The 19,397-nt window shown below is 36.4% G+C and overlaps 1 protein-coding gene across 7 annotated transcripts; it reads right to left on the reverse strand.

The window, feature by feature from the left end:
• Positions 1-1,758: 1,758 nt before the first annotated feature.
• LOC120774302 (coronin-7) lies at positions 1,759-19,313 on the reverse strand. 7 transcript variants are annotated; one of them, XM_040103828.1, is made up of 15 exons: positions 19,144-19,313; positions 18,917-19,029; positions 9,841-10,392; positions 9,212-9,768; positions 8,993-9,145; positions 8,142-8,777; positions 6,817-7,042; positions 6,682-6,749; positions 6,433-6,465; positions 6,173-6,348; positions 4,949-5,875; positions 4,504-4,849; positions 4,301-4,436; positions 4,100-4,209; positions 1,759-2,847 (listed from the first exon to the last, which is right to left on the reverse strand). In XM_040103828.1, the coding sequence occupies exons 3-15, from the start codon at positions 10,334-10,336 to the stop codon at positions 2,752-2,754; spliced, it is 3,960 nt and encodes a 1,319-aa protein (XP_039959762.1). In that variant the 5' UTR covers positions 10,337-10,392; positions 18,917-19,029; positions 19,144-19,313; the 3' UTR covers positions 1,759-2,751. The 7 variants fall into 7 exon arrangements, with proteins under 7 accessions (XP_039959762.1, XP_039959763.1, XP_039959760.1 ...); XM_040103829.1 differs by lacking the exon at positions 18,917-19,029; XM_040103826.1 differs by having other exon boundaries at positions 18,917-19,313.
• Positions 19,314-19,397: the final 84 nt, after the last annotated feature.

Genomic DNA, 19,397 nt, shown 5'->3' on the forward strand with positions numbered 1-19,397 from the left:
TAGAATATGAATTTTAAAATTATTATTCTACATATTTTTACATAATATCAAAAATAATTGCAAAACATTGCGTGATCAAAATTAATTATCTGCAACGGGCGCAAATTTTTATTAAGGTTTTGCTTACTTAATTTTACGATTATTATTCATTAGTTTCCGTGTTATTGAGTCAATTGGGGCGGAGCGGCGCGGTTGTAAATGTTGCGTATTTATTGTTGTTATACTAAAACTACTGGTGTTTTTTTTTCCAATTGTCAGTAGCTTATGCGCGTTCAATATATCATTACTGATGTATGTATGTATGTTGGGTTGTATGTCTTAAATTATTGCTGACATCCATATCATTGCTTCTTTATAAGTGTGTATGCGGTTGTTGTCGTTAAAAGTTTAGTAAATGTGTTTATTTTCCTTATTTATTCGATAAGTTGCGTAAGAACGACGACCAGCACCAATATTGTGGGCCTGAGTTGTTGCTTTAATATGTATCTATAAGTGTGACACTGTTATTGTGATCACATTATTCATTATGGTAAACGTACGTTATTTTCTGAATTCTCAATAAGTGTAAATACTTGTTAGATTTTCAAAATACTTTTTAATTTTAATTTTTTCTGGTATAAAAATTGATGTAAACATTATGGCAATATTTTATTGAAGTCTTTTCGTTTGCAGCGATTTGTTTTCTTTTTTTTTAAGTATATATTTTAGTATTGCTTTCACAGCAACAACATTAACTTGTTGAGTAATATTCTATAGGACATTGTGATGTTATGTTTAGAAAGAAATTTATTTTTTTTAATATGCTGTGTTCATCAGTCGACACAAAATGTGTACAATACAATGTGTAATTTATTACCACAAAATTTTAAAAGCAATAATAAGAACCTAACGACACTTTCATTACGGACAGATGGAGTTGCTTACATAACCTCCAAGCAGCTGAAGGTTTTTATATTTAATTTTGCATGAGAAAATTGCAGGGTTTTGAAGATTGACACTACCGGCCGAGAGAGATGACCGTTAATGGGGTAAAATGGAATACAAATATAAAAAAATTTAACAGGAGTAGAATAAAAACCAAATAAGAAATTAATGTAAAAAAAAATTAAGAAAAAATTAAAAAAAGTATCCAAAAAATTTATTTAAAAAAAATTAAAAAATTTATTAAAAAAAAATTTAAAAAAGTATTCAAAAAATTTATTAAAAAAAAAATTAAAAAAAAGTATCCAAAAAATTTATTAAAAAAACATTTAATTAATAAAAAATTATTTAAAAAAATTTAATTAAAAATCAAATTAAATATTAAAAATTTGAAGTAAGAAATATTTGAAATATAAAAAATAACGAATCTTAACTCCTTTAAATTTCAAGCGGCTTTTGTGCACTTTTTATTTCAACTATGTCCATTCTCTTTACCTTCCCTTTCTGAAGCACAATACCCATAAAATATTACAAACAAGTAATGTTGCCGCTGAAAATTGCATATTGAACGGTTCATTTATCGCTTGATTGTTTGAAGGTAGTATTTACGAGTAGTCCAGCAGAAAGTTTTTAAATTTCCAAAAACGAAATATATATATGTACATACATATATATTCTTTACCCGAAGACTAGAGAGCAAAAGTTTTTTGTAACATAATTTGTCATGTTTTTGTAGTTTATGTTATTATAAATTATTAATTTACAGATAATTATATAAGATAATAAACATAAATACATATGTGTGTATGTTAAAGAGAAAAAAGTTGTCACATCAGCTTTGTCATTATAATAATAATCATCATAATCATTTCATTAGTTATCAGTTATAAAATAGATTACATAAATTTGTATGCCTTAATTACGGTATGTATAGATGCATATTTCACAGTATATCCACTACACATACATGTATATATTTAAATATCCATTTAATTATAAAGTCATTATATATTTGTAAATAATCAAGAGGAATTTGCATGTCTTATGGCAACAGTTTTAATTAGACATTTTCCTTCAAATAAAACTAAATACGATAGTCGAATGTCTTCTTCAATTTTGCGTTAAAAAATTCTCACTTATAACCTCAAATTTCAGTTTAACATATTTCGCTTTTTTTTAGTAAACAACGCGTTTATAAATCATTACAAAACATATTTAATAATTAATTTTTCTTGTGGAATGTTAGCATCGAGTTGGTGTTCGAATTTCTTTTTTGGCAAATATTGAGTATTAATAAAAATATGCTTAAGTTTCATTAATTATAAATTTAGTTTATAATAAAAGAGGAAGTTCACGGTTCACATAAATATTTCCCAACTAACTAAAATACAGTTATATGCAGTCTTTTGCGTTATATACCTTTGTTCTTTTTGCATTGTAATGTAAATTTTGTCCCTGGAAGTGTTTAGTTTTTAATATAACTGATTGATTTTTTTTCGAATGTCGTTGCAATTCCTATTGGAAGTGGTATTATGAAATTTTTCTTTTAGCATAATTATTTGACGTTATACTGTTGTATGTAATTATAAATGCTTCGAATGTTCTAACTGAGAATGTACTGTGAAAACGAATATAATTTCTAAATACGTTTTAAAAAATATATATATTTGTCTGTATGTCTTAGGCATACATATAAAAGTTATCTAATGGTATGCACGCTCCATACTCATTTACGCTCATAAACATTAACTTAATGTAATATACTGCTAAATGCCAGCGCTTAGTTGCACACTGACTGGTTTTGCTTTCTTTTTGCTTGTGACAAAATGTTTAATCCTCTTGCCACTCATTTTCATCCACACCTTCCATGTCGTCCTGCTCCAGTTTGGTATTGTACTCCAAGCGGGCACTGACTGACTTTTGAATCTGAAAAAGAGAGAGAAATATGAATTCTTAGTTAGAGTAATTTCTATCGCAGCCCAGTTAAGAAGAAAAAACTAGAAGTGGCCATTCTATACATTGATATTTAATCTAGCAGTTAAACAACTCGATTTTGATCGATCAGTTTATGACAGCTATAGGCTACAATGGTTGTTGTTGTTTTAACGGGTAGCTAGTCCCCGTTAGGATGCTAAGAATTAGATAAGTCATCATCGACGTCATCCAACGGTAGGCCCAGGAAACGTGCTGTTTCGATGGGGTCGGAACAAAAGGAGAAGGGTGTCAGATGTGTAGCGTTAGCACATGCAAAGAGGTGGATAGTGCCATGCAGGGACTCATTGCACACTGGACCTACATATGTTTGATATGACAGGGTCTGTTCTGGATAAGTAGGAGTTTAACCGTCTACAGTATCCAGAACGATGCTGCGCAATGGTCACTCTCGTTTCTCGCGGCAACTCTAGCTCTTCGTCTGCAATGGGTGGTGGTTTGACTCCAAGTACGCCATTCACTAAGAGGGAGTCAGTGAAGGTATTAACGGCTCCACTGTGAATGGCGGTCAGTGTATGTCTGAAGTTAGTTGTGTCCGAAGTCTGCTCGGTGTATTGTTTTATGTAGTCGGCGTTGTTGATGCTCCCAGGAGACGGTTCGCCTCCACGCAGGTAACTGCAGGGATGATTTTTGCGAAAGCAGCATAAACCGCTTGGAGAGGAATTCATTATGCTCCTTAATTGGGAGCATACGAGACTTACAATGCAGATGTTCAATGGGAGACATCAAGAGACATCTCGTCGTAGTGTGGAATGCAGTGTTTTGATATGTTTGCAGCTTCCTCGTCTGCGTTTCACTGCATCCAGGCGACCAGTAGTTAAGGACCGGCCGGCCGATGGCCTTTTATGGCCTTGCCGACTAGCGACTTAAGGACTTTGTTGCAGCTCTGTACTTGGCAATAATAGCGGTTCGTGTGAAGGAGCACAGTTGGTCGAAAGTCGCACCTAAAATCTTACGGTTATTGACAGTCGGAATCTTATTGCCATCGACTGCAGTATTAAAGTCAAATCTGTACTCCTTTGTCCAGTTTGCGAATGTGCCATAGTAGTACGATATCGAAGGTTTAGACAAATTAAAAACTTCGACTCAGCTCGTTACGCTCGATCCGATTTTTCTTTCTTCACAAACTTCGTGGCAAACTTATCTTCAGAGTATAATGAACACAGCTTCTATATCATTTACTCACCTCTTGTTGTTTATTCTTCTCGAATTCCGCTCGAGTCATTGCGCCTCCACTACTGCCATTGCCCGCATGCTCTATCTTCTTAGCGGGGGCGACTTGCTGAATGGATGATACTTGAAAAGAAAAATCAATAAATTGTGTAAGGATTAGATAGATTAGGATCTTAGAAAGAAATTAATATTAAATATTGCGAAGAACACTTACAGGCTTCCATGCCCTCAGGCTGCAGACTCAACTTAGTCGCTTTCCTATCGTTGCATGCAAACCATTCATCCGCAGACAGTGTGGGCTTCCATGTGACGCGTGTTGGCGGAAAAAGATCGTCTTGAAATAGTTCGCTCTAAAACCAAAAAATGGCTGTAAGTACTCCTACTATTTGCGAGCTAAACAAGATCTATAACACATACCTTAATGCGTGGCACAGTGAAACTCAGCGGTTCAATAGTCGTGTTAGTTAATCTGTACGCTTTCGAAAATTCCACACTCGCAACGTCACAATGATTTTTGGTGAGAAAACTCAAACCTTGATGCAGTGATGTGCAACGGTGATGCGATAAAGGACAAATGTATGGCTCCTCATCCGTAATCTCATAGCAGTAAATGGTCGAGTCACCTTTGCCCGTCACAAACAATGTCGAACTGTCCTCATCATAGTAAGGTATCAGTATGGATGGCGAGACATCTAGACTGGCCGTATTCAATGGTGCATTCAGCTTTTGTGCATTGTATACGCTTATTTGGCGCTCCGAAACTCTACAAAAGGAAAATGGAAAATTATGGATTATAAAAATACTTTATATATGTATGTATATGTGTGTGTTATTGCACCCAATAATAAATGCTTGTACTCACTTATCAAAGCCAGTGCAAACGATATATTGACCCTCCAGCGCCCAAGTGATACGTGCACCTCGCGTACCCACAGGACCATTGCCTTCACGTATGGGCGTCTCCGACTTGCGTGGATTGTAGACACGTAATTTGCCATCTTTGCACACGGTGGCGGCCATCTTACCGCAAGGGCTCCAGGCCAAATCGAATATTTGATCGGTGTGACCGGTTAATAGTATTTTTTCTTCCAAAGTATGTAAATCCCATAATTTAATTGTCATATCGTAACTGGCCGTTAAGAGCACATCTTCGGCCAACGGATGAAAGCGTATAAAGTAAATCTTATCCAAATGTGCAATGAGTTCACGTTCCGGCGTGTTCGTTGGCTCATTGAGTCCACCTTCTGGTATACGCCACAACTTAACTATGCCATCGTCACAGGCCACAGCCAAACGTGACGAATCGAATGGATCCCATTGGAAATCCATTATGTTGCTGCCGTTAACCAAAGATGGTATAACACCGTCGGGTAGACGACCCGGACGGCTTAACTCGAATATGGCAATTTTACCGCCAGGACCCGATAAGGGCACAGCGACACGTTCGTGGTTGGCATGAAAGCCGTTACATTCACCAGGTATCTGACGACTGAGATTGCGTAGATTCTCAATGTGTGTGGATTTGTGACCGGTCGTACCTTTAAGATGACGGAATTTCGAAACTTTGCCGAAAACAGTCGAAGTGCGTTTGTGTGTGGTGGTTATTGCCGCTTCAGTTGCAGACTTCTTAATGGCAGCGCCACCATCCACAGTTGTTGTGACATTGCGACGACGCTCTTCTAAGAGTTTACCCTCGGGTGCAGAAATACGTTTGACATCGGCTGTTGGTGTGACCAAATTGGCCTGTTGTTGCGGTTTAAATGGTTCGCCCTTGGAGAGTTCGCGACGTCTGAAAAACGAAAAAACAGCGTTTGCGTAAAAAAATAAGAAACAAGAAAAACGTTAACTTCGGCTGCACCGAAGCTGTAATACTCTTAAAGGGGCATTTCTCAGAGCATAAAGGAGTATAAAAAGATCTTTGTCTTATCGCAATGATCCAATCTGAACACTGATCACTTCATATACATATTTTATGATCTCCAGAACTTCTAGGGTATAAAAATCAACAATCAAATACTAATTTTTTGTTATTCAACTAAAATCTAAGATCAGCTAACTAAAATTTTCGTTTTAGGCTCAAACTTACAGTGGCACTGGCGATTGCGATTTCTCCTCGACCGTGCTCTTCGAACGGCTCTCATACAAGCGACGCCTTTCGGCAATACTGTTTCGCGCAGCCGAGAAACGACGCAATTCCGCATCAGGTTTATCATCACCTTCCGTAGAGTTCTCCGAAGACTCCGAATGTGTTTGCTCGAAAATCTAAATAAAAAGGGTTAACATTTATTTTCCATTCAACTTAAGACAAAAATAAAATCGACAAAGATAAAGGTAAAAAGCAGTAACCTTATCGGGCGATTCATCAGCATCAGCCGAGGACTGTGTTGTAGTGAGTGAGTGTGTGTATATGTTTGTTGCCGAAATATGGTTAGCAATTGAAGGAAAGAATTAATTAGGTTAGCATATTTAAATTAGTTAGTTTAGTGTTAGTTTGTAAAGTTAATACATTAATTTCACAATTTGGTTAATAAGTCATAAGCAAAAAATTTAGGATTTTTGAATAATTTTGTTATATTTTGACAACTTTTTGCATACCTTGCGACGCTCAGAAGTCGACAGAGATTTCTGTACGCTGCTGTCGCCGGCATTATCAGCATTGGGTTCTGTTGGCGAAATAAAAAGTATAAGTTACAATAATAAAAAGATTAAATTAAAAATTCTTCAACTCACTTTTAATTTCGATCTCCACAATCAGATCGGGTTTGTTTGGTGTTGTGGCCGCCAGTGGGGCAGGTGGTGCTGGCGCAACAAAACTATCGCCACCGTTGTCAGCCGATCCTGCGGTAGAAGCATGATGTATATTTTCCTGAGAACCAGGAGCAACTGGCACAGCGAAAACTTTGTCGAACGAAACATCGCCGGAATTGCTGGAAAATGGTTTGGGTCCAAGGCGTGGCTGGGTGAACAAAAACACAATAAAAATTATATATAATTTATGCATAATATTGCTTCGAAAATGATTGGGGCATGTGTTGTGATAAAAGTGACAATGAAAATTTTAAATAAATCAAAGGTAAAGGTAAATAAGAAATGAAAGAACAGGTGAAAATTCACAGCAAAACAAATAGACCACCATATATTAAAAAAAACAACAACACATGAGCGGATAAGCAAACAACAAATGGAAATATTGTTACTGGTGCATGTGCAAATATAACCACAACAAAATTATAAAAAAAAAACAGTGCAACAACGACACAAAACGTAATTGAAGAACTGAAAATGTCAAAAGAACAGAAATTATAGCAATAATCAGGTTCAAGCCTACAAACTTCTTCAGACGGAAGTGCAGTTACAATAAAGTAGAGAGTCAAGTGAGCCACTATACTTAGCCGGTACGATATAAGTTTACAGCTGACTATTCACTAGTATCTAAAAATTATTTGGCTAAGGACTGTCAACTCGGCACCATTTCTCAAAATGATTTCAAAAACGTTTTCTGCCGCTACAACAACAAGATCAACTATTTGGAAATATTTTTTGTGGAATGTTTACACAAATGCGTTGACATAGAATGAAAAATATCATAGTGGCAATATACACATACAAATTTCGAGACGAATGGTGACAGGACGCCAACGACAACAACTATAATTTATACATGATATACTTAACAACAAAAAAAAACAGCCCGTGCCCTTGTCATTCTATCCCTTGAAAAAAAAAACACTTTTAGACACACTGAAGTCTTATAAAAGATTACTCTCTCTATTATAGAAGATTTACTTTTCTCACAAATTTCAAATACAACATATACAGGTATTTGGGTATTTGTAACCCTCACAGGTTTCGCAAATTAGTGCTGCTACAACAAAAACTAACAATTTTTATTTGTAATTAACCTCACTTTTCTAGTCTTTTATGCGCTCTCATTTTCTTCCTCTCCACAAAATTTCTTTCGCTCTTGTTTTCTCTCTTATTACAACTCTGCACTTCGGTCTGATCCGTGATAATAAATTATCAGTTACATTCTTCACAGCAAAAAACCTGCACACCTTGTAAGCGGCTGCAGCCGTGGTGCGTGGACGTGGTCGCGGCATAACCTCATCACCACCACCACCACTTGCGAGTGCAGCAGTTGTGGCTGCATCGCCTAGAGAATTATTACGCGAAGTACGCGGCATCGGACGCGGTGGTGAGGTTACACCGCTACCAACGCTGCCACTACTGCCCTCGCGTTCACGTTGCTGCTGCTGTGGCGATGATAAATCTGCCGCATTTGCAATTGAGGCATCCTCACTGCTGCCGGTTGACTCATCAGCAGGTGATTCGCGACTAAAGCGTCGCATCAATTCCGTATCTTTGCCATCCTTCTCTGAATCAGTTTTATATTTGTTGTCGAATTTACGTAGCAATTCGGATTTAGTAAATCCCACGGTACCAATTTGCTCCTCAGCTTTTTCCGTTTCGCTGGCGTTGCTGTCGTGCAAACGCGCTTTTTCGTTATCGTCCTTTTCATTTTCTATACTTGTTTTCATTGAGAAATGTTTGTTGCCATTACCGTTGCGTTGTTGTTGCAACACATTACTTGAGACCATCGCATTGTTAGGCGATTTTAGGGTTGGTGTTTTGTTGCATACTTTTTTGTTTTCAATATTTTTAATTAAATCACTCAAATTACCACGATGTACCTAATGATTGAGGTAGTGTCCGTTATGGCGATTCGAATATATTCAGTTAATTTAAATGTTTGTAGATAGAAATAGAGATTGGAAACAAGACAAAAAATGAGTACGAATGGTGGACACAGAGCAAAGTTAAATGCATAGTTGAAAATCGAATTGTGTATGTTTGTACATTTTTGTAAATACGCCTAACTAACCGTTACAACATTATATTTACTTACAATTATTGGTGAGTCGCCCAGTTCACGCTTTGCGGGATCCAAACTCATCTTTGGCACAGGCATATTGGCGCCACCGAACCATTCGCTGGCCGTGAGTTCGGTCTTGTAGCCCGTGGTTTCCGGGTAGAGATCGCTATGGAAATCGCGATAAGTCTGCGGGGATTTAAGAAACATTAAAAAATATTATAAGCTTTGCTCTTCTTTCTAAGTTTAACTTACCTTCCGTGGCACCTGATACATAATGGGTATAACCATGTTGGAAGTTAACTGCAGCACACGATTCACTTCGCCTTCCATTACTTTAAGCGCGCGCTTTGGTACCAAACAAGCACCTTTGGTCTGTTCGCCGGTGTGACGCAGACCTTCAGTCAGGTAGGGATCTTTGTCGCTCACTTCTAGATAATTAATGGTTGTGTCACCCTTTCCAGCAAGGAATAACATATTTGTGTCGGGATCGTACAGTGGCATAAGTATACCGGTGGAACAATCGAGCTCCAATGTCTTCTCCGGCACTGAAAAGTTACGCAAATCACGTATGATAACCTGACGCAAACGTGCGGAATCGAAACCGGTGGTCAGTATACGCGTCTGGTTGCCCAACCATACGACACGAGAATCCTTAATACTCTGATGTGAATCTGCGACCATTTGTATGGGCGAGTCAGCAATGCGTGGATCCAATATGCGCACATTCTTATCCTTGCAGCTAGTAGCAAGTGTTGTGCCATCCTGTTTCCAGCTTACCGACTGTATGACCTCGGGATGTTCATTATTAGCTACAAAAAAATAGAAGAGATAAATAAAGTATAATATTAACCACAAATATAACTTCAGTCTTCAATACTTACAGAAAAGTTCCTTTTGTGTTGTTATATCGAAGAGTGTCACACAACCGACAGCGGTGGAGTGTAGCAAACCATCGGCTGTTGGATGAAACCCGACAGTCTCTACGCGACGTTGCTTGTGTGAAAACACACATTCGGGATCGGAAAGTGATGCCTCCAGCCCCTTTTCCGGTATATGCCAGATTTTAACGAGGCAATCTTGTGACGCTGTGGCCAAGAGTCCATCGTGAAAGGGTGAGAATTCTAAATCAGTTACAGTATCTGTATGACCATGTAATAATGGCATTATTTTGCTCTTGCGCCCGCAATCGTCTAATGGTAGCACAGCAACACTCGAACCCGTGTGTTCCCAATTGAAGGCCATAAAAGCGGCTGAAGCCGCAATATTATTGCCGAAGGTCTGATACGATCCCACACAGATGTCACGTATGCATGCCTCCGGCTTCGGGACGATCGGTGCGGCATTCTTGTATTTGGATGCTTTAAAGCGCCACGCCATCTTGATGGTAGCTTAAACAGTCAATAGATGACTTTGGCAATTTGATTGTATTATACCTGCGAATTAAAGGAATATAGAAATTTTCTTTTAAAAAATATAACGGTTATGGATACCAAAAAGTGTAGTTTAAAAAATGAGCTTTCTTTGTCGTATTTTAAAAAATAAATTTCATATTTTAAATTTTATTCGTAGTTTTATGCTTACTACAAGCGAAAATTTTTTAGGTTAAAAATTAGTTAAACAATTTTTTTCTGCTTTAAGGGTTTTAAAAGTTTAATACCAAAATTTATGATTGATTATTGATGTTAGATTAAATAAATAGTAATTATACCCTGTACAGGATATATTAACTTTGTCAGAACCGCGATATCGGACCACTATAACATATAGCTGCCATACAAACTTATCGATCAAAAAGCAGTAAGTGTATACGGTAGAAAACTTTTGTATCTGACAAGATATCTTAACGAAATTTGGCCGGGACTAATGTTCAAGGCAAAAGTACAATCTCCGTAGAAATTGTTTAAATCGGAGTTTTCTACCATATAGCTGTCATACAAACTGATTGGTCAAAATCAAATTCTTATATGGAAAACCATTAATAAATATAAATAGAAAAGTACAATAAAGTGGCCACAATTCACTAACATCTGTTTGTTTACACATTTATATCCCGGTACCAAAATTATTCCACAAAAAACTTGTGCCTAACACAATCTCACAAGTTCAAGTTGGCACTGTTTTCTGCCCCATTTTGAATTATTCCTAATATTTTTCATCAATTCAACAAGACATGGCACTGGATGACACAACTAAAATAATTTACCAATTAAAATATTAATGCTATTCACATGGTTCAAGGCAACTAACGCACATTCCTCACGCCAAAATGCATTTCAATCACAAAACAACAACAAACGCTTATATAAAATTATAATAATAATGTATAGTATGCGTTAAAACTCAATTAATGTCGCCATCAAGCGGAATAAAAAACCAACTGAGCCGAGCTAGTGAATCAAAAATAAAAATTCCGTTTACTGTGTAGGTGGAAGCAAGGCGCCACAAGCAACACGAGCGTACGACGCTTGCAACAAACATTGAGCGTATTTTTCTTTTACTTTCCAACGCTCTCTCCTGAAGGCAAAACAAATGCAGCGGCCCAGTAGCCGGTGCAAAGAAAATGAGAAAGCAAAAGAAAACACACAAAAACAAATAAACACGTCCAAGCAGCAATGCAGGGCAAAACACTTCGACGAATATGCTGTATAGTTGAAATAACCAAATATGGATACAATGCCACCACTAGAGCCCACCGGTTTCGAAGAGGGTTGCTCGCAACTTGCTCTGCCTTTCGCGTTTATTTTGGTATTTGTTGGTAAGTGGCGGACAAGTGTGAATTATGCCACCACCGCTAACGCGGAGCAGTACAAATGAGAAGAGTCGACATTGTGAACCCCAATACACTATCAGCACTATGTGTACTACCACCACCACCACCACGACGATCACCACCAGAAGCTGTTGAAAACACTACGTTTCCGCCCAAGCGAGCCAAGTAGCAAATGCCGAGTTGCTCAAAATTAGATACACAAAGTAGATATTTGTTGAGCTGCTGTGTTGCAACAAAAAGCGGTCAAGAATTCTTTGCTGCCACCACCAATTAAATAGCCAAAACCAATGTCATATAGCTGGCAAAATCGACGGACACTCGAATCACCACCGTCACAACTATATCTTCATTTATCATTTAGGATTTCGAGCTATTCTTGTAACTTGTTAGCCGAATGAGAGTCTAATACTGCTTGTGCGAAGGTTAAATAAGTTTGAGGGCATTAAGCACAAGAAAAGGACAAAACTTGAGGTCGGTACTCCAGTATCAGTAGTGTTTGAATGTTGTTATAGAAAATAGTCAAAAAACACTCCCCAAATAATTTTGAGAGATTTTGCCAAGAAAAATTGCGGATTCGTTCCGGGTCTAAAACTTTCAAGAATGCTGCCTAGTGGACAGAGTCATTGGAAAGCATTTGGTCAACTATGCATTCAGTAAAAATAAAAAAAATTAGTTTTGGGGAAATTGAATTTTAAATCATTTTTGACCCAAATCAATGCAGCTTTAGATTGTTAAGCTTTGAAGGATACTTAATTAGTCCCACGACACATCGGGATCAGACCCGGTAACGCAATTTCGTTATTCTCACAGTGCACACATTTCTTTCCTTCCGTCTGAGTCCAACTGACTCAAGGAAATCAGTGCTCACCAATCATTCCGGTGTACTTATTAACGATGTGCTCTCTCGTACCCTTCTGCGGTTTACAGGAACGAATGTGTCACTTCATTTTTATAAAATATGTATATACATATATAAATATTCCATCACACAAGCGCAACGGCTGGCAATCAACTACAAAATGTCAAAATCCAGGGGGTCCCTATGCACATTTTTTGTTTGTGGCTACTGTTGACTGTGGACTCGCAAGTTCGGTGCAATATCGGTTACGCTTTGTTGCATACTGCAGCGGAAGTTAAAAAATGAAGAAAATACAATAATACATATGTACAATAAAAGAGCGAAAAACATTTAACAGAGGCCACAAAATATGTACATATAAGGAAGGCAATCTTTCCTACGTGGATATATGGATAAAGACATCTGCGAAAGCGGCAATGGCAGCAATGCAATCAGCAAAAACAGCAAACAAAACAAAAAATATTGAGAAAAACTTGGCAACTGTCTTCTGCTCCATTGATGACATTTATGCAGCTATCAGGCAAGATGAGTTCGTACTGGAAGTACGGTAAACACTTTGAAACAAAGTGGCATGCTGATATTCAAAACATAGAAATATGAATATATATGTATTTGAGGAATAAGTAAAAATAATGAACTTAATTAGTATACACATTATTAAATTGAATTCAAAGTCCTTGATACTAAACTAAATATCGTTTAAAGGTTATTTTAAAGGGTTATATGATTAAAATTTCAAAAAAATGCTTTTTTTAATCGTTTTATTTTCATATTTTTGAAAATATTCCCCGAAAATTTGAAGCTGATCCGGCAATTAGTTTCGGAGATATGAGTGTATTTGTAAGAAAATTTGGATCGATTTGAAATTTACACACGAACTTCTTACATATGTTTGTCAGATAATGATAGGAGTTTTTGATGATAATTTCGACTTGTTAAGCCACAATTTTTCACAAAAAATTCCTTTTTTGGGAAACCACCAATTTGTCAAAAATCAAATTTTTGATTAGACCTTCGATCATTAACTGTATTCAACTATTGTAAGATATTTTTTTGGACTTTAGATAATTTTAAGAAAAAAATTCTCATCGCCTACGGAGTCATATGAATCCAACATTTTTCGAAAAAAATCTATTATTGTTGCATGATTATCTATTAAATAAAAATACTTTAAAAACACTAAAATGTGTGTTTTTCTATCTTGCAAGTGATTATAATCACCTAAAATATACTTTTTTGACATTAAATTTGCTTTATATCTGACATCTTTGATTTGGTACTCCTCTGCTAGCGAATTTTGCACTCTTTTCTGCTGTCAAGATGTAAATATGTCAAGATTGTGAACACTAAAGTGTTTTCATATTTATTTTTGACAATGCAGGTCTATTGCATGTATAGTAGCAGTTAGTTAGTTTATTTTCAGTTCATTAAACAAGAAGGTGATAACATTTGTTGGAAAAAAAGTTACCAATTTCTAGCTCCTTGTATAAACTGCTTTTGGTCCGAAAAATTTGCGATTCAAGCCATAGTACATTAACTAAATTTTCATTTATACACACATATGTTGTTGTAAGGCAAACGGTTTGCCCCGTTGCAAGAATTTCCTCGACGATTACACTATTAAGGCCATTGCATGGTATTTGGCATTCATGCTGCAGTGACACTGGAGACACCAGTATAGTCTGGACAAGTTGTCGTTGTCGCGATGCCGTCGTCATCGTCGTGTTGTTTGCTGCTGCAAGCCACAAGGCAACAACAACAAGACAAATAAGGCTGTTTGAAGATAACCAAACAGCCTGGAGCACCGCTAAACAATGAAGCGAATACCACAATCGACCATACTGCATGCTTCAATAACAACAACAAATGCGCACAAAGCACACATATCAGACAAGTGTACGGTAATAACAATAAAATCAGTAAAAAGGAAACAGATAAAAGTTGCTTGGCGGCTTGAAGTAGTATTTGTTCGTTTTCCTGCCAAGTTGTTGGATGCCTTGCTTGTGTCGGCTGAGTTGATTTCGCTATTCATGTCGCACTTGTGCTGAAAAGAAAACATAAAACGAACCAACCAGTACCACCATCCAGTCCAGTCAAACAGCCAACCTACATGCGGCATTGAGGCCTTTTCCAACACGGCGAACACAATTTAAATAATTTAGCGGAGGAAAAGCTGAAATAAAACTAAAAAAAGTTACGAATACAGGCGGAAAGAGGCGCAATATAAACGGATATTTTCATGATACAAATGGCTTGGTAAGGAAGACAGCTACAGGCATTACTCCCACTTTGAGTTCTCATGAAAACAGTAGGACACTGATTGAAGATTAATGCTCAGCATACAACCTGGGTGTGTGTGTGCATATTTCATTTGGTTTGAGCACTATTTTTCACCTAGTAGTATATGATTTCCTACAAAGCGATTGATATGTCATTCACTTGCAGCACCTGAGTTTTGCACCTGTTTAACGACGCAATGGGCAATGACATCCTATATCCCATTCTCCCGTTTCAAAATATACATTTAAACTATTAGGAATATTTTTTCTCATTGTTACACAATCGACTGTTTAATTTCGACAAGCGTCCACTGTAAGTGCACTTCTCTTTTTCTATTCACACAATTCTATTAACTACATATATGGATAGCGTGGTTTAAATTTTGTATTGCTTATACAAAAATTGGACCGAAGGGTTTGAGGAAAATTAAATGCTAAGTAAGGAGCATAATGAACTCCTCTCCAAGCAGTTCCTGCTGGGATGTTTTCGTAGAAATCATCTTTGCAGCCATCAGCTTGGAGCGGAACCGCCTCCTAGGAGCATCAAAAGGTCCTTCCTTGACTATGTCGACGACGTCGTACAGTACGCCGACCGGACTTCGGACGCAACTGAATTTCTACAATTACTGACCGCCATTCACAGTGGAGCTATTAACGCCTTCATCGATTCCCCTCCTGTGAATGGCGTTCTTGGAGTCAAACCACCACCCATCGCAGACGAAGAGCTCGAGGTGCCGCGAGAAACGCGAGTGACCCTAGCGCAGCTTCGTTCTGGATATTGTAGCAGGTTAAACTCCTACCTATCCAGAATTGACCCAGACATAACCAATGTATGTCCTGCATGCAACTAGTCTCCGCATGATACTGACCACCTCTTTGCATGCCCTACCAACCCCACACATCTAACACCCTTTTCCCTTTGGTCCGACCCCGTCGAAACAGCACGTTTCCTGGGCCTCCCGTTAGATGGCTTCGATGACAACACAGATGACCCTTACCATCTTAACGGGGACTGATAACCGTTAAAACAACAACAACAACAGAAAAATTAAAATATATTAATAAAATTATTAGCAAAACTTTCGAAGTCTTTAGAAAAATGATTCAAGTCATAATTATTTCATAATATGAATTATAGCTAAATTGCGGTTTCAAATTGTATTTTAATCTAAACATATGTAATTTTTTGTCGCATTCAGGGTTGCAAATAATGCATTAAAAAAATAATTTAACATTTGAAATAATTTTTACCCAAAAATGTTAATTAAAAATTTTGAATTAAAAAAAGTAAATAAATACCCAATATGATGACAATAAATGTTTACCCAAATACTCTGCTTAAAATTAAACATTTTTAATTTATTTACTCCAATACTGGAAAGAGAACAAATTAATCCCAAGCTTATAATTTAAAAAAGGGAAAGAAATTGTTTTAGAATTTACATTTTTACGCGTTTGTTTACCTCATGTTCTGTCAATTTAGTTATCTTATCTTCTGAAAAGGAAATCTTATTTTCAATAAAATATCAACATAGTATAGCTCTTTTTTATATTTATTTGCTCTTTTTATAGTGTTTCAACAACATTTAATTTGAAAAATAGTTTTTTTCATTTTTTACTAAAGGTTTTTAATTAAAAAATATTTCCTCAATCTTTAATCAAAGAGTTTTGAGATTAAAAAATAAATTTTCATTAAATTACTATTAAAATGAAAAAGTAATTTAGTTCAAGATATTCAAAATCACAATGCTCAAACCCGGAATTACATATTTAATTTTTAATACAACATTTTTTAATTAAAAAAATTGCAACTCTGAAAAATAAAAATAACTTACAGAAAAAATAAAATATCCCAGAAAAAATGTTATACTTAGTACTATTTTATTTACTAAAAATTGGATATTACAGCTTCCTCCCCGTCAGCATTTTTTCAATCAATACCAAGCCCTAAAGCAAAATTAAATAAATCTCTGCAAATAAAAACATAAAAACCTAGATAAAAAGCTATTCTCTTTTAGCAAAATGGAAAGTGGGCAAGCGTGCGTGACTGATGGAGATCCCATGTATAAATGAGGTCAGTTAATTTCTAGCAACCAGTTGACTAAAGCGCAGATATACACCTCCACAATTGTCACAACACGCTGAGCTGTAACTCTTTAGTATTCATATATCGCTAATCATTAACGTTGAATATAGAAATATTTACATACACATATGTACTGCATATTTTTGTATAAATACTTATATGAAAAGTGTGCAAATTGCCAGTAACATCAACACATATACATTTTTTCGCACTGATTCCATCCTCATATGCATATGTTAACAATTATATTATATTTCATTCTAGGTTTAGTTTAAAGCTTTGGAGAGTTTTTTGTGCTTAGTATTTTATGTGCGTTTTCTTTCTGTTGACACTGTGCGATAAAGACGCATACGAATTCGTAACAATAGAAAGTGCTGGACATGGTGTCCGGCAAAGAAAACTATGAATCGTTGCAGTGTATGCAACTGGCATCGTTTCGAAGTGCAAACAGATATAGAAAAAGACAGAGTCGTAATTCCGACCTAGACCGTGTGTTTCTTTGATTTTTTATTTAATTTTTTTTTTTTTGAACTTTTTTCTTGTGGACGTAAGGAATGGCAATAGCTAGGGGAACAACGTCATTAAGCTTACCATTGTAGATATCTGCTTATATACCGACAGAGGGTTGATTGAACGTTGAATGGGCGCATCGCTGAAAAAAGCTGCTACCCAAGGACAAATGGATAAGCTTGGTCAATCAATCGAATGTCTCGGCTACGCTATACCAGCAAAGTAGGCGACAAAAATAAATAAATAACACTAAGAGTACGAACCGCGAATATGTATAGTTTCATTGTTCATTAAGTGAATGTACCTTAAATGGAAAATTTAAATTTTATAATGGCTAACTGATAGCAATGAATGCAACACTATGTATGTATGTACATACAATCTTTACACACACACAGTACTTAATCCTGCAATGTGTGCATTCTGTATTGCTGATATTTTCACGGCTTGTGATAATTGTGTTATCAAGTAATTATTGAAAACTAACACAAATGATGATTCATAACGATGACTAATAGACGCGCTTTTGGGATGTTGTCATAAAATCATACAAATAAGGTGCTTTAAATATCATATACTATACAAAATATTGAAAAGATTGAAACTTGTCTCAAGTGATATCCTGGAATACAAAAATGGATAACAACTAATTCATATGCCATTCATTTCGCCCCAATAGTTTCACCCTCCCACCCCATCAACACCGCCCGGCAAAGCGACACTTACATATAAACATTGAATACCGGAACAAAAACAAAAATTAATGTTTTTGATGGTTTGGCTGTGTTTTCAGCGATTGTGGCCGCTTATTGTTGTTATTATAACTTTGCGACGATAACATGACAAACAAACACCGCTCGCTTATCGCTGTTGAAGTGTTACCAGTTAAATACCACATTACTCACGCCGTTTTTGTAGCAATTAATTATTTTTTTTTTAATATTTTTAGATTCGATCTACATATGTACTTAACTTCTATTTAAAAATGATTATATTTAATAATCAGCAAAACAAATTATAGGGAGTAATCGAATCTGCAATACACACAGAGTATTATGCTCTCTGTTACCCGATCAGCTTCGAGAATTGTATGCGCTCTTCTGGTTTTTCTCTTATCTTTTTTGGCTTTTCGCAAACGAAATAAACCTTTGTTGTTGCTGGTTTGGAGTTCGCGCAAACGTCGTCTGCATAGTTCTTGTCAATATAACCATATATATAACTGCCGTTGACGTCGCCTTCGCCAAACTTTCCATTGGAAAGAGCACACACCCTTTTATGTGCAGACGCAAACGAAGCAACGCTAAGTCCAAAGCCGGTATTAGGCGGCATAAAAATTCTGCGAGGAAGCTGCCGCCCATAATCGAATCTCTTAAATAAATAGGTATATATCCTACCTAGCTGCATACAAAAACAAAAACACTGACTACACAAAGAAATTTATAAGGATATTCACCGCTTTTGTTTTAAGCTTCAACTCAGCTTGTTGTTTGATATATTTTTGCCTCTGCTGCACACAATACAAACACTTGAATGCAATTGTTTTTTTAATTTTCATATAAATTCAGACTGAAATGTAGGAAATAATATTTTCATTTACTCCACTGATTTCTTTCCTTTTTCAAAATTCGGCACACAAACACTACGCCGGTAACTAGGGCTATTATTTCCGAAGAAAATTACCGTCACTTATCGCGATGCACTTGAAATGTTTTCAGCGTTTTTTGCCTGCTTGCGTTTCTGCGGCGAATCCTTTGTTTAGGTCGATTAAAATAGTGCAATCTGAGAGGAAATGCACCCAAAATTTTTAAATTTTACTGCAGCTATATTTAAAAACACTTTTTCTTCTTCCGACTTTCTTCGAGCGACTAATCGAATCGTTTCTCAGCAGTTTCGTCGATTTCGTTTTCGCTCAAGCACTTTTCGTGAAATAAAAG

The sequence above is a fragment of the Bactrocera tryoni genome, chromosome 4 (assembly GCF_016617805.1).
Source record: "Bactrocera tryoni isolate S06 chromosome 4, CSIRO_BtryS06_freeze2, whole genome shotgun sequence".
NCBI classification, from domain to species: domain Eukaryota; kingdom Metazoa; phylum Arthropoda; class Insecta; order Diptera; family Tephritidae; genus Bactrocera; species Bactrocera tryoni.